Here is a 14,523-nt window from a genome sequence, read left to right on the forward strand (position 1 = left end):
TGCGTGAAGTTATGCTGCTGTTTTGAGATTTCAGGTTGTTTTTTTGCTTGTGCATTTAAGAATTTTCTCCTCATTTGTTTATACTGATAGAATTTGTGCAACACAAATGCAAAAATACATGTAGTATGTTTTGCTGTGTGTGCTTGACTAAGCATAAACACTTATTTGGAGTAGCCAAACCAGTTAGAAAAGCTAATTAAAAAAAAAAAAAAATTAAAACTGTTTTTTAACTTCAGGAAATTAATGAGTGTTCTGAAGACTTACTTGGATACCTCCAGCCGAGGGGAGCAATGCGAACCTATCCTAAGAACTCTGAAAGCACTGGAATATGTTTTCAAGTTCATCGTTAGATCAAGGACATTATTTTCACAGTAAGTACCCAGGATATTGCCATTTAACTGGCAGTGCAATATCAGAAACAGAAGTAGACCCAAGAAACAGAAAAAATTGATTCCAGGACAGAACTGTATTTTTCATTTTTACAAATAAGATAGAAAAGGTGGCAACTGGCCCAAAATATAGATATTGCTGAGATACTTTTTGGAGAGGGAATCTTCAAAAATCTACTTTCTGGTTCACAGTGTAAGTTCCAGAGACACATTTAGTGATAGCCGATTTCGAAGGGTGATTATTCTTTGCATCAGGTGATTTGGCCTAAGACCAATGGATGACCAAACATTGTGACAGATGGCTTGAAGCTGGATGCTTGTCCTTGAGATCATGGTGTTCAGCAGCTCAGACTGTGCATAGAACAAAATAATTTTCAGTAATCATTGCCCAACTGAATTTAGAGTTTCAGATCTCCAGTTAAGGAATTTGTAGTGAAGTCTAGTCAATGGATTAGATATGTATAGCTCAGCCAAACAGCTGAGGCATAATTTTTAAAGTGGTATTCAGGTTTAGGGAAAAAGGAGATGGGGAGAAGGAAAAAGCAGATGGAAGCTGGAAGGAGAAAAACTACACTATGGTAACTGTGTCCCCCACTTCCTCCCCTAGCCCTTAAGGACTCTCACCATATCCCACAGATCGGATCCACATTTTCTGTTTCTTCTCTTCTTCATCTTTTTATCCTTAGCTGGGTTCCCCCGATACTTGTTCTGTTATTCCTCTGCTACATGGCTGAAGATACAGTGACTAAAGATATGTGGTGATAAACTCAGGTAGACCGAGTGGCTGGCTGTTATGTCTGTGGTTGGCAGTCAACAGAACAGGAAGGTGTTCTGTTTCTGTCTTTTGCTCAGTGGCAGCTCTAATACAATTTTTCCTCTGTTATTCCACTGCCTGTCGAATTAAAAAAAAGAAATAGATTTATAGTTTTGTAAAATTGAGAATATTTTGGTTGAAGTAGGAGTAGATTCAGAAGTTATTTGCTGCTGGCAGATAGTCCCGTAGAAATATTCTTGTCTCTAGGATCTTACTGTTTATAGATGGATACAGATAAACAAGATGAGAAGCTGTATAAGGAAGGAGATGGTGCTCATGAGAATAGAATATAGCTAGTAGTTCAAAAGCTTTGTTTTAAATTTTTTTAATAGGTATCATGGGGAAAAAGGGACATTTAGAGTTTTGGAGAAGGCAGCATTGTATGGAGGATTATGGAAAATTTCTTGTATGGATGCAGGTCAGAAGGCAGGGTTTTGTTGCAAGGAGAACTTTGGTCTCCATTTTAATCCCTAGTATTGGGTGGCAGCAAGAACGTGTACATTGGACAGTCTGGTAAACTAGGTTATTGCAATATGTTGCATATTCAAGTGGTTAGCTATACATACCTACTCCTTTTATTTTTCACTATAAATGCCTTAACTGGAGGTCTGAAACTCTAAATTCAGTTGGACAATTATTATTATAGGCAATAATAGTTTTTGCAAATGGTAGCCTCGGGCAAAAATAACTGAACAATGAACAGTATGACCTGATACTGTGTATCCATCCACAGCTGTTGTGATCTGACTTTTCGCAGTCAATTTCCTATTGTCAGACTGGTCATGAAAAAGAATAAAAATTTGATTAATGTGTTTTCTTCCCATGACAAAAGTTAGGATTTACGATTAAAGTACTTTCAAGGGTTGAGATTAGCCTTTTTGGAGACAAATATTTTGAATTAATAGAGCTGAGACAGATCTTTAGATCATTCTCTCATTAATTTGATGGGCTGCTGAAGAAACTAAGACGCCTTGTTGAAAGGTAAGAGACATTATAAAGTGCAAATTGCATAGGAAAGAGGTGAATAATGACTTCTTATGTTAGACAAAAAATGGGAGACTTTTTTTATCTCGTTGTCAGGCAGATACATTGAAGATAACCAAGGTCCACTTTAATTTGCATTCATTCAGTCCTGTTGAAGCTATAGAGATGTAATGAAAGCAAAAAAAATTTTTTTTACTCCAGTCTGCTGATCTAAGGTTATGTCTTGCAGCTGTTTGTTCAGTGACTACGTTTTGTAGAAAGGTCACATATATTAGCCAAAAGTTTACATAATACAGACTCTGAAAACATGTATATATAAATTTTTTTTCCCCTCTAGATAATGTGTTGTATCTTGGGATTCCTTTCCAATAACATGACTTAAATCTCTTTGACAATCATTGACCTAAACAGTGCAGAGGCCATGGGCCTGCACAGTGTACCTCTCAGTGTTTTCCTTTCCTGCAAGCTTCTTGCCAGTCACTGCATGAATAGCAGTTTTGATTTTTTCCTTGCTGTAGACAGAAGTTCTTAATTGCTTTTAGTTCCCTTAAGAATTTAAGTTTCAAGTTGAAAAGAAAATCACATGACACTGGAATAAATGACTTAGTGAGATTTTTCTCATAGAGAAGGCAGTATATTGGGGGTGCAGCATTTAGTTCACAGTATCCTACACACATTTCAGGCTTCTCTTGTCACCTCGGCTTTTTTTTTTGGCTTCTTTTTCTTTCACTTTTGTCAGCCGTTTTGGTTAACTAATTTAACATGTCACCAGTGTGTTTTACTGTTTACGTAAGCAGTATTTAGTATTAATTGCTAGTATGAACAATACAGGAAAAATAATCTGAAATATTCAAACCCTAGGACAGGGAATGAAGAAATAATGGAGTCAGTTTAATTTAAATGCACTTTTAAACTTCTAAACATCAAGTAGAGACTTTTTTTTTTTCAAAATCAGACTGGTTAATGGGGACAATAAAAATAGCTATTTGAAAAAACTGTAAGTCAATTTGAAAGTGAAATGATTTTTTTGTAAGCTCAAATATTGGAAGTGTCATTCTTTAGAGGCTTTTAAAAAAAAATAGAAAATGCTTATATTGTGTTTAAGCTGAAGAATTTCTACACAATACAGTGACTAGCAGATATAGCCCATTGGTGAAATATCTCTGTACATAATATTGGATCAACTTAAAAATATATTTTTAAGGTAATGTTAAAGCTGATACATTTAGAACTATGAAACTTTCTGATTCTGAAAGGATAACCCAATGCATCTCTCAACAGATTATATGAAGGCAAAGAACAAATAGAATTTGAAGAATCTATGAGGAGACTCTTTGAATCCATCAACAACCTGATGAAAAGCCAACATAAAACTTCCATTTTGTTGCAGGTTGGTGTGTGCTTGGATACAAGTTGGTTTTGGTTTTATATATGGTTTTGATTTGTGGTATTTTTGGATTTGTTCTTTTTAAACTGAGGAAAGGACACTCTTAGGAAACTTATCCTTTGTGTCTCTCTTGTGATTCCCCTTTATTGGAAGACCAAGTTGTCTAACAAAGTTTGAAGCCTAGGTTGAAAAGGTCAGAAGATACACTTATATAATTTTATGAATGTAGCGAGTGAAAGAACCAAAACACATATGCTGGAATCTTTCAAGGAATCTAATGAAGTGAAGCCTTCAGTGGGAGCTGAATGTTTAATTCCTGAGTTTCTTAAGAGAATTCTAAACAAGGATCTTAGTTTGAAAAGTAAACTTTATAGTGTTAGCCTTTTGGTAGTACGTTATTTAAACAACTGAATATAGGATCAAGGTTTCCCATTCACATCAATGTTAGTTATTCTAACACTTTGGAATCTGATGTTTTAAGAAAACTAGAAAAGAAGGAGCTGTTAAGATCATTAATATCAAATAATTGGTATGTAGTTCTTTATTAAAACAGAAAAATATCAAGGCTTCCTATAAAGTAGAAAGCAGAAGATTTTATTGGACAACTGCAATATTGATTCTTATACATTATTATGAACTCTTGTATTTATTGGGCTTGACTTTTCCTCTGGTTTTTTGTTTTGATTCCTTTTGCTATGACATATACTAGAAGTGGAAGCCAGTGAAAAATTCTCTGTCATGAATAAATCCTCAGGTGGCTGATCCTGAGATTTGTATTATCTGACACTTTGCATGGAGTGTTAACGTGCAACTGCAAAAGTACTAAAAAAGTAAATACTACTTTACCATAATCATAGTATTATACAATTAATGTTCTAAATGCATTTGAAAATCATTCAGATCCTCTCTGTTGTTGTTGGATAATTCTGCAGAGGCCTTCCTGGGAATAGTTTGTACATTGAAAGACACTGCATCAGAAGCAGAAGAAACTTTGAAAGAAGGAAAAAAGTCTTTGCTATAAAGTAATACTAAGAAAGATAGTTTAGATGATAACGCTTGTTCTTGTGATACTTGTACTGTATTAATATGTGAATTAACAAATAGATCTTGGAGGCTTTAATGCTCTGCAGGAGAGGCACGTCAGGTCACTGCATGCCTCCCTGCCTTAATCTCAAAATGGTTGTGTGGGATTGTCCCTCTGTGTTTCCTCTAATGAGCAGGATAGTTCCTTCTTGATAGTGACAAGAAATAGTTGTAGAAGACTGTTTTGCTTGCTTAATTGTTCCTGAGATGCATTAATGGGTATGCAAGCAGCAACGCTGACTGAAAGGGCCTATGGGTGTGCTTAAAACCAGGTGGTACTGCAACACCAATGGGAGTGTGGCATTGGATGTACTGAGGAATGTTGATTGTACTGACTGTGATTCCCATATTTCAATATTTAATGCTAGTTCTTAATATTACACCTGTTTACCAAAAATATACTAATCTTCGCTGATGCTCTTAAGAACCTTGAAAACATGCCTGAACATCTCTTAGAAGGACTAAACAAAATATATCTATGCTAATTTTAGTGAGCATGTAAACATGTTTTAAAGATAGATCAGCTATTTAACTGTTACGCTTTGCTCAATACCAGCTTACACGTGAATATTTTTGTTTTCTAATGAGGGCTGTCAGTTGTGAAAAATGGATCATATTTATTCATAACCATGAAGCAAGTAGTGGGCTTTTAAGTATCTAAATCTGTGCCAGCTACTCTAAGTTTTCTTTTTACCAGGAACATTTCATGGCAGATCTGAGATACTAGTTTATATCATAACTTTGCTGTTGTCCCCACTACTGGTAAATCAGAGATGTGTTTCTGAAAGAAACTTACCAAGAGGTTGCTTTACAAACAGTAAATGAAAACTACTGCATTAATATTATAAAATTCCAGTAGGAGAGGCATGGAATGAGGTGTCCCACTGTAGTTTAGTTCCTGCTACTGGAAATAAGTTTATTGGGAGGAAAAAAATAAAGTTAAAAAAAAAAAAACCCAAAAACACCACTCCATCATAAACTCCATAGTCAATCATAGTAGCTTTCACAATGGACAATATGTATTTCTGTGCCTATTTGGAGGAGACTTGTATTATGAAACTTGAGACTCCTGCTCAGGTAGGTGGATACGAGTTGTCTACAATGGGCCAGAAAAATGGGCATAATTTCTGCATTGAGTGAGATGGGGCAGAAAGGGGTAGAAATAAATTCTTAAGTCTGCGTCTCTGCCTAAAACTGACACTGATTTCCATCCCCCCTGCTTCCATATTAACTTTTGGGATGAGAGTGATAGATGTTGTAGTAGTATAAAGTTAACTTTGCAGGGTAAGGGACAGGTGGTTATTCAGAGATACTACAATCACACAGGACTCCATAGGTGTTATAACTTTCATGCCCAGAGAGGAATGTTCACAGAGTCTATTGGAAAAAAAGACAAATAATCAGAATGTCAAAACAGCCTTAAACCAGTCACATTTGAAATTATCATTGATATGAATTAGAGTGGAACATTGGTAAGATCAATAGAATGAGTTTAAATTGATTAGACTCTGAAGATATCAGAGAGGAAAGTTTTAGGAGCCCTGAAGAAAGTTAAAGTAATTAAGTTTCTCAGGATACTGAAACTTAAAATGAACTTGTTTGCAGACCCTCGGAATTTGAATTCTTAACTCCTATTTCATCCTTGGTTGTCCAAATACCTATGAGGTTTAGCTTTGAAAGATTTAGAGAATTGTTTTGAAACCTGAAATGTCTGTTGGTCTCTGCTAATGATTTTTTTTTTAAACTTAGAACTCAGTATTTTAGTCAGTAGCAGTTTCCCAGTCGTTTTTACTGATAGCAATCAGACTTGTGCTGAATATTAATTCAGTGAGGGAAAGACTGGTTTTTTACAGGTCATATGAAACAGCCTAGTCAGTGCCAGAAGCACTTTATTGTTTCAATTTATCTTTATCATCTGAGTGATATCTTACTTCCTAATCTGTTACATGCTGTATAAGTTTACAAAAAGTTAAAAATCTAGCTTTTCAATATCTTGTTCTAAAGTTGGCTGAAGTGGATAGATGCTGTGACTTATTTTACTGCCTGAGCTTTGAGGAGAAGGGTAGATATCTGGTTCTGGTTTGCAGTACTGTTTATATAAGCTTTGAACAGCCGAAGATTGAATTGGTAAATTATTGTTGGTAAACTGGAAATTTACATGTAAATCCAAATTAGCCCTTTTTTTTTTTTTTTTTTTTTTTTTACTTCTGGAACTGGTGATGTTACCACTTGTTTAAAGATACAGACAGAATGCTTCTCAACTTAAGCATTGCATGAAGTCATTTTACTACAATTAGAATTATAATTTCATTATTCTAACTCTTCTGATTTCAAGCATTTCCTGATGTTTGATAGTAACCATATGAACCGGAGTGACCTGTTTTCAGGTCCTGGGATCTTACTTTGTAAAGAGATTGCTCCCTATAGGCAAGATTGGTAATGTTATAAATTCACTAGTACAAGTATCAGTGTGGAAGTGCAGGGCAAGGATTCCTCCTTTTTGGGAGACTTTCCACAGTTTTTTCTGGTAATTGTTTAAAACAATCATTTCAGCACTTATACTGACCTACTGGTGGTGGCACTGATCTTCCTAGATACTAGACTTAAACCTTATTTTAATTTATTTCGGCTGGGATGATGTTACAGCTCTGTTTCATCTATCAGTTACTTTTTTGTAGCCATTGCTGATATATTTTTGTAGCTTTTAGAGATAGTTTTTCCTAAAGTCTGTAGTTCTAAGAATAGACTTTTTTTAAATCTGGAAACCTGGAAATATATTTCCAGAACCTGCAAATAGTTTGGTCAAGGGAGAGTCTGGGGGTGAGGGGGAGTAGGGAGGTGTTAATACCTTCTTTTCTTTCTCTTAGCTCTCAGGGAAAAAACATCTTTTTCTGCAGATATGTTTTGTGTCTGTGTAAACCAACCTATATTTCTGGGGAATAAAATCTGATTATTTTTAAATTTCAGATTATGTGTTTTTTATAAGGTCATACTGTTGATGTCTGATTTGTAGTCTGTGTGCCCTTTCATTGACAAGCTTGCGCTCTCAACCTTAAATTACAATTCTAGCCCCATTTTCTTTTCCGAAACCTGTTCTGTCCCCCAATTGATACATTACGTTTGACCTATGGATGGTATTGTCTGTTGCAAATGGCACCTATACCCAGCTTGCTCTTAGGCACTGATTTTTAGAAAGTAGTACTCCCAATTTTATGCATACTTTCAGAAACCTTGTGTGACACATTCTTAAGGTTATGGAAACACAGGATTAAAAAATTGTCTGTGGCATTGAAAGTATGAAAACAAAGTAATATGAAGATGCTACCTTTTTCCTCTTGTTATTTCCCACACATTTTTGACCCATCCGTAGTACTACAGTGGATTCTAAGAACTTAAAACTGTACAGAGATGCATAGATTACTTAAAATAAGGCTAGAAAGGTACTGACAGTGATGCTTTGATTGTGGTGTACAATAGGGGATGCCATAGTAACTTGTTAAGGTTGCCTTGATGGCAAACAAAATTAGACTAACAAACAGAGCACCGGTGATTTCTTAGAACGTTCTTTTCATCCCATGGGTACTTGAATTTCATCAATATGTATAATGTAATGTTGCAAAAGAGACAACTAAGAAAATAAGCTTGGTCAGGAGTAAAGGTTAAAATAAATTTAACAGTATATTGTATACGTATGAAATAATTTTCTGCAGTGCTGTGAGTTTATCTATATCCCGCTTAAAAAATTGATCTCTAAGGTCTGAAGAATGCAGAACATCTTGTACTGCTTACTAGGAGATTTTTATGACTTAATTAAGGGCAGTGCTCAATTGTGTCCATAGTGCATCATTTGAAGCAATTAATGCAAATGAAACTTGGGAGTTTGAAAGAATGCAGGGGATATACTTGTTATTGTACTTCAGTTGGTACTACAGATCTGCAGAGAAATGGTAGTTATAGCCTTCTCATACAAGTGCAGAACAGGGAATATGTGGGAAGGCAGACAGCACAATAGGCCGAGTGTCAGTGGAGTACTGCTTGAAATATTTTGTGGCCCTATCCTTTATCAAATGTCCTTCGCAGTATCTGTGAATTCGTGTAAAATAAAATTCAAATACTGCTGTTGTACAGTATTTTCATATAGTATTTGTTGCGTAAAGAACAAGGAACACATTGCTGAAGTAAAGCTGTGGCTAGGACAAGTTTCTAGCCTATCACAGATATCTGTACCAGCATTTTAAATAGCCCCAGTTTTTCAGTCTTGTGTTTTTTAAAAAAAGAACTTTTTCCCCAACCTATTTTCAAGGAGCTAATAATGGCTAAGATCAGTAGAAGATACAACCTTTTTGTTAAAGTGGCAACAGCTTTTAAACACTCCTTTGACCTTCCCAGGATTGTGTATGAATGTGGGGATGAGATCTGCAGAGGAATTGCTTTATCTGAAGGCATCTTAAGCGAGCATTGAGCCAGTTCAAAATACTGCATACACCATTGCCACAGACTAAGTTCTTTCTTTTTGAATCAAGACCTGAATATTTCTCATTTAAAAAAAAAAAAAGCTGACTACTACAGTGGAAGGTCATAGAAAATAAATGATGGCTTTAAGATGTTTTAAGGTCTAAATGAGAGCCCTAAATGAGAGCCAAAGAAAAGTTGTGCTCTGATTGTGCATTCTTTTAAACTCACAAATTTTGGGGGATTTTTTACCATTTTTTGAATTAGTAGTTTACTCTAGGTTTAAATATTTTGTTTTACCTTATTGTATCTTAAATTACCTTATGCTGAATTTGAGACGTAAGTAGTCAAGAATTGTGTTCCATTGATTCCAGATTTACAGTCTTTTTAGACTTTCTATGATGTGTAGTGGTGGTTCATAATTAAAAATAACATTTGCTTGTAGTTAATTCAGTGATCACTTACTGTAGTTGAAAATATGTGCAGACTTCAGGGGCTACTTCTGTTTGGGCTTTTTTAAATTCATTTGGGTTTTGTGCTTTGCCAGTGTAAACCAGCAAGTTTATTGTTTTGTTACAGTCCCTATAAACAAATTACATAAAGCAAGAGTTACTCCTGTTTTCAAGGTGGGCAGTAAACTCCACTGTTCTGAGTGAAAAGAAATTGTGCAATTTCAGCATGCATTTATTGGATAATGTGCTTAATCAGTCCTGTAGCATACAGCATATTACCTGGAACAAAAGACCGTAAGTGTCTGTGTAATGCAAAGGTTTGGGATTTGTTTTAATTTTTTTACTAACCTAGGATGTATCATGGGTGGAACAGACCTATTATGAAAACCAGAGCTATATCAGTAATAGAAGACTTCAGATTACTGTAACTTAATTTTCAGCAGAATGTTAGTAGAAATTTACACTCTAAAACTGCACGATGAAGTAAAGCTGTTATTACCTTTGTAATTCTCATAATCTAGACCAAGAAGAAGCTGGTCAAACTTAAATGTTGTGAATTGATTCTCTTTACTATGGTTGGATGTATAGCAGCATGCTGTGGTGGGTTGACCCTGGCTGGAGGCCAAGTGCCCACCAGAGCTGCTCTATCACTTCCCCTCCTTAACTAGACAGGGGAGAAAAGGTACAACAAAACACTTGTGGGTTGAGATAAGGACAGGGAGAGATCACTCACCAATTATCGTCATGAGCAAAACAGACTGAAATTAGAGAAAAATTTATCTAATTTATTACCAAGCAAAACAGAGTAGAGAAATGAGAAATAAAACCAAATCTTAAAAGACTTCCCCCCACCCCTCCCATCTTCCTGGGCTCAACTTCACTCCCGGCTTCAACCTTCCCCCCCTCAGCGGCACAGGGGGATGGGGAATATGGGAGTTTTGGTCAGTTCATCACACGGTGTCTCTGCCCCTTCTTCCTCCTCAGGGTGGAGGACTCCTCTCATTCTTCCCCTGCTCCAGCGTGGGGTCCCTCTCATGGGAGACAGTTCCTCCATGGACTTCTCCAATGTGAGTCTCTCCCACGGGCTACAGTCCTTCACCAACTGCTCCAGTGTGGGTCTCTCCCACGGGGTGCCGACTTTCAGGAGCAGACTGCTCCAGCGTGGGTCCCCCACGGGGTCACAAGTCCTGCCAGCAAACCTGCTCTGGCGTGGACTCCTCTCTCCACGGGTCCACAGGTCCTGCCAGGAGCTTGCTCCAGCATGGGCTTCCCACAGGGCCACAGCCTCCTTCAGGTGCCTCCACCTGCTCCGGCGTGGGGTCCTCCACGGGCTGCAGGTGGAATCTCTACACCCCCTCATCCTTCCTCCATGGGCTGCAGGGGGACAGCCTGCTTCACCATGGTCTTCACCACGGGCTGCAGGGGGATCTCTGCTCCGGCGCCTGGAGCACCTCCTCCCCCTCCCCATCTGCACTGACCTTGGTGTCTGCAGAGTTTCTTACATCTTCTCACTCCTCTCTCTGGCTGCAAAAGCTCCCCCTAAGTTGTTTTTTCCCCTTCTTAAATATGTTATCACAGAGGCGCTGATTGGCTTGGCCTTGGCCAGCAGCAGGTCTATCTTGGAGCTGGCTGGCATTGGCTCTGTCGGACACGGGAGAAGCTTCTAGCAGCTTCTCACAGAAGTCACCCGTGTACTCCCCCCCACTACCAAAACCTTGCCACACAAACCCATTACACATGCAAACTTAATTGATATTATTATTTCTGTTATCTTCAGCAGAGATTAGCTACAGTGTTTTGTAAGAATGTTTGCACAATAACCATTGATGCTGTGGTCAGATAGGCAAAAATGTTTTTTTGGCAAGAAGACATTCTGGTTTTCATCTGAAATAAGAACAGCGAAAACAGCTAATTTGTTTTAGATAAATAACTATCCCTAGATGTTGTTTCTTTTGGCAATCAGTGCACAGATTGCACAGCATCTTTGTGCAGATTTGAACTTCCATGAAAAGGTCCTGCTGTAGGTGACCTATTGAAACAAGGAGATAGGAGGGAAGGAAGAGACTAATGTCCTGCTTCAGACCTATATCAATGTGGCCAGGTTCTCTTTTTTGACAGATTATGTAGCACTCCACCAAAAATACATTTAAAACTACAGAGTCTATTTTTGCTTGGTATTTCTTACAGCTCTCAGCCAAGAAGTATGGCATATCCTTTTGGATATGTAAAGTATTTGAGAAATACAAGCTTGTTAGTGGGAAGATAAGTCACGGGTCATTTTGTGAATGTAAAAATTGTTGCAGGCAGCTCTTAATATCTAAAGCATAAGTAGAGAAATGAGTGAACAGTGGCCCAGCAAATATTAAATATGTTTAACATTTTGCTTTTTATTGCAACTTTTTTCAGTATGTTTGCTTTCAAAAGGTATTACAGAGACTATATACTTTCAACCTACAAAGCAACTCTATGACACTGAGTACTGCAAGTTAGTTATTGAGGATGTTAGCCTTAAATGTTAGTGATGATTTTGAGCCTGAAAATTACCTGCTGAAGTATTCTTGTCCATGTAAGAATAGTAATGTGTATCTCTTCTTACCCTTGTCATTTTTAAGGTTTGATTATTCCACTACACTGTCAAAATATACCTCAGAAATCAATAGGATAAGATAAAATATCAGATAGCATAGCTGCAGATGGTTGGTTAGGGAGATGACACTCCATCTATTCCAGAAAGTGGAGCTTTGGGGTGGATAGATGACTGTTATCCTGACTTCTGCCTCCTGCATGGCACGCTTCTGGGATAGAATTGATACAAAGTATGATCAAAGAGCTCCTGCTTTGATCAGCACTTGGTTTACATATTTGCATCATAAAGACAGTCTTAGTGGTCTACAGAGAGAATATGATCCACTTGGTGCTATTGTATTTAAGTTCCTCTGCATATCCTCAGCATAAGAGCCCTTGTGTGACTAGTACTCTGTGGTGAAATTAATATTCAAATGTGATATAAAATTTCAGTCTGTGGAGAAGTCCAAATTTATCATTGTTTGTTTTGTGTGCATCTGTTTCAGTGGGGTGCTTTGTATTGTTTGTATGGTTATCTGCATGTACAGCATACAAAAAAAATTAACACAATCTATATGTATATGGGTACAGGTTGCTGCATTGAAGTACATACCGTCAGTTCTTCATGATGTTGAAATGGTCTTTGATGCCAGGTTACTGAGGTGAGCTGCTTTTGAACATTTAGTAGGTGTATTACATGGTGTATACAATGTAACGCTGCTGTAAACAATAAATTATTATTGATCAGTTTAAGTAAACAAAGCTATGCCACTTTGTACTGATCAAGACAATGGTGGAACTCTGGGCACACGTTTTTAATAGGGAGTTCTCATCTTACATAATGACAGAATTCATTATGAAGGCCAAATACTTGAGCAGTAACTTATTGAATAACATGAGCAAGTAGAACAATCTGTCTCTTTCTGTTTTTTCTTCTCTTCTTCTCTCCCTGCCTGCTGCGCCCCCCCCCGCCCCAGAATAAACCCTATGCTGGGAAATGAAATCTGATTTTAGCAGTTTGAAACAATCTATCTTTATTTGTCAGTTGTAGATAAATTGCCTCTACCACACACAAAAATATCTTTATTCCATTGAAAACTATGGAAAGTTATAAACATTTGTAAACATGACCAAAATTTAGTACATCCTCATCTTGTTTCTCTTGAAAGCTTTCTTTCTAACCTGCTACTGATCTCTTGTCAATGTTTGTGATATGGTAAATAGATCTAAGTCTTAAAAAGAAATAAATGTTGAGAAATATATGCTCTTTTGCTCTCTCTGTCTTTATTAACACATGATGAATTAATCTGTACAGTATTTATGATACTTTTCCTTTACATGCAGCCAACTACTATATGAATTTTACACTTGCATTCCACCAGTGAAACTGCAGAAGCAGAAAGTGCAGTCCATGAAGGAAATAGTACGCAGCAACCTTTTTAAAAAGCAAGGTAAATATAAAATGCCTTTAAGGCTTAAAATAAATAGGTGTGAAAATATTGACTAACTTATGTTTTGTGCAATTCTTGTGTGAAATTGAGTAAAACTAATACCGAGAGAGGTGAATGCCACAAGTCTGACCTCTGCAGTGGCTTCACCTCTTTCTACAAGATGGCTATTGTGCAAAGCATGATTTCTAGCCTGGAACAAGGGACAGGTGGGTCTCAGAGGAACAGTTTTTGTGTTTTTCCTATGCTCTTATGGTTAGAGGGATGGAGCTATATATATCCTTTTAACCCATTTGTAAGCTTTGTAGTGAAATAGGAATATGAAGTGAAGCCTTGTGAACACAACTTATGTCATAAGGCCTCTGCCTGGGCAGAGAGATAAAAAGGCTGATTGTGCTGCAGTGCAGCATCTCCATTTATAGGAATTATGATGTTTCTTAACCTTTATCAGAACTTAGTATCCTTCTCCACTCTTAGAACAGGAGTGATAAATGGTACTGAAATGTCTTTATTGGTCTTGTGCTTAGTTTTCCTTCATATTATCACAGAAAGGTAATTTTTGTTGAAGGAATCTTAGCAGAGAAGCCCAGTTTAACATGATTGACTTCATCTTCACTGTTAAGTGTTCTGCCTCCTGTCTTGTGGACTGGATGGCTTGCTTCTCTTCAGCATCTTACTGCTATGTAGAAGAACTCCAGAATTTTGAAAGGCAGATGAGCTATTCAGATGGACGACAACTTTGTCAGAATTTCAGTTTCTGACAAATTATAGATAATGATTCTAGGAACTTGACAGTACAACAGTGGTAGTAAATAATACTGAGCGTGAGTAGAGTGAGAGAGGATTGCTCTGCTCAGAAGAGTGATGCAGTTCTAACTAGCTAGGACAGATGAAAAAAATTGACATTATTTTAAGAATTGTATCTTAAATATATGGAAATGTATATTGT

The 14,523-nt window shown here is 37.0% G+C and overlaps 2 protein-coding genes across 5 annotated transcripts in view; one reads left to right on the forward strand and one right to left on the reverse strand.

Moving 5' to 3' along the window:
- Positions 1 to 14,523, forward strand: part of DOCK2 (dedicator of cytokinesis 2) — a 203,119-nt gene that overhangs the window by 38,894 nt on the left and 149,702 nt on the right. For all 4 annotated transcript variants that reach the window (XR_008579277.1, XR_008579278.1, XM_054841776.1 and 1 more), the window contains exons 22-25: positions 237 to 371; positions 3,469 to 3,577; positions 12,718 to 12,788; positions 13,471 to 13,577. Coding sequence is in view for 2 of the 4 variants with exons in the window: in XM_054841776.1 (XP_054697751.1) it covers positions 237 to 371; positions 3,469 to 3,577; positions 12,718 to 12,788; positions 13,471 to 13,577 (422 nt within the window). In the remaining 2 variants the exon portion in view is untranslated. The remainder of the gene's footprint in view (positions 1 to 236; positions 372 to 3,468; positions 3,578 to 12,717; positions 12,789 to 13,470; positions 13,578 to 14,523) is intronic.
- INSYN2B (inhibitory synaptic factor family member 2B) overlaps positions 1 to 14,523 on the reverse strand; it is a 115,013-nt gene that overhangs the window by 30,163 nt on the left and 70,327 nt on the right. The gene's annotated exons all lie outside the window — the stretch shown is intronic.

Source organism: Grus americana, chromosome 14, assembly GCF_028858705.1.
Source record: "Grus americana isolate bGruAme1 chromosome 14, bGruAme1.mat, whole genome shotgun sequence".
Lineage (NCBI taxonomy): Eukaryota > Metazoa > Chordata > Aves > Gruiformes > Gruidae > Grus > Grus americana.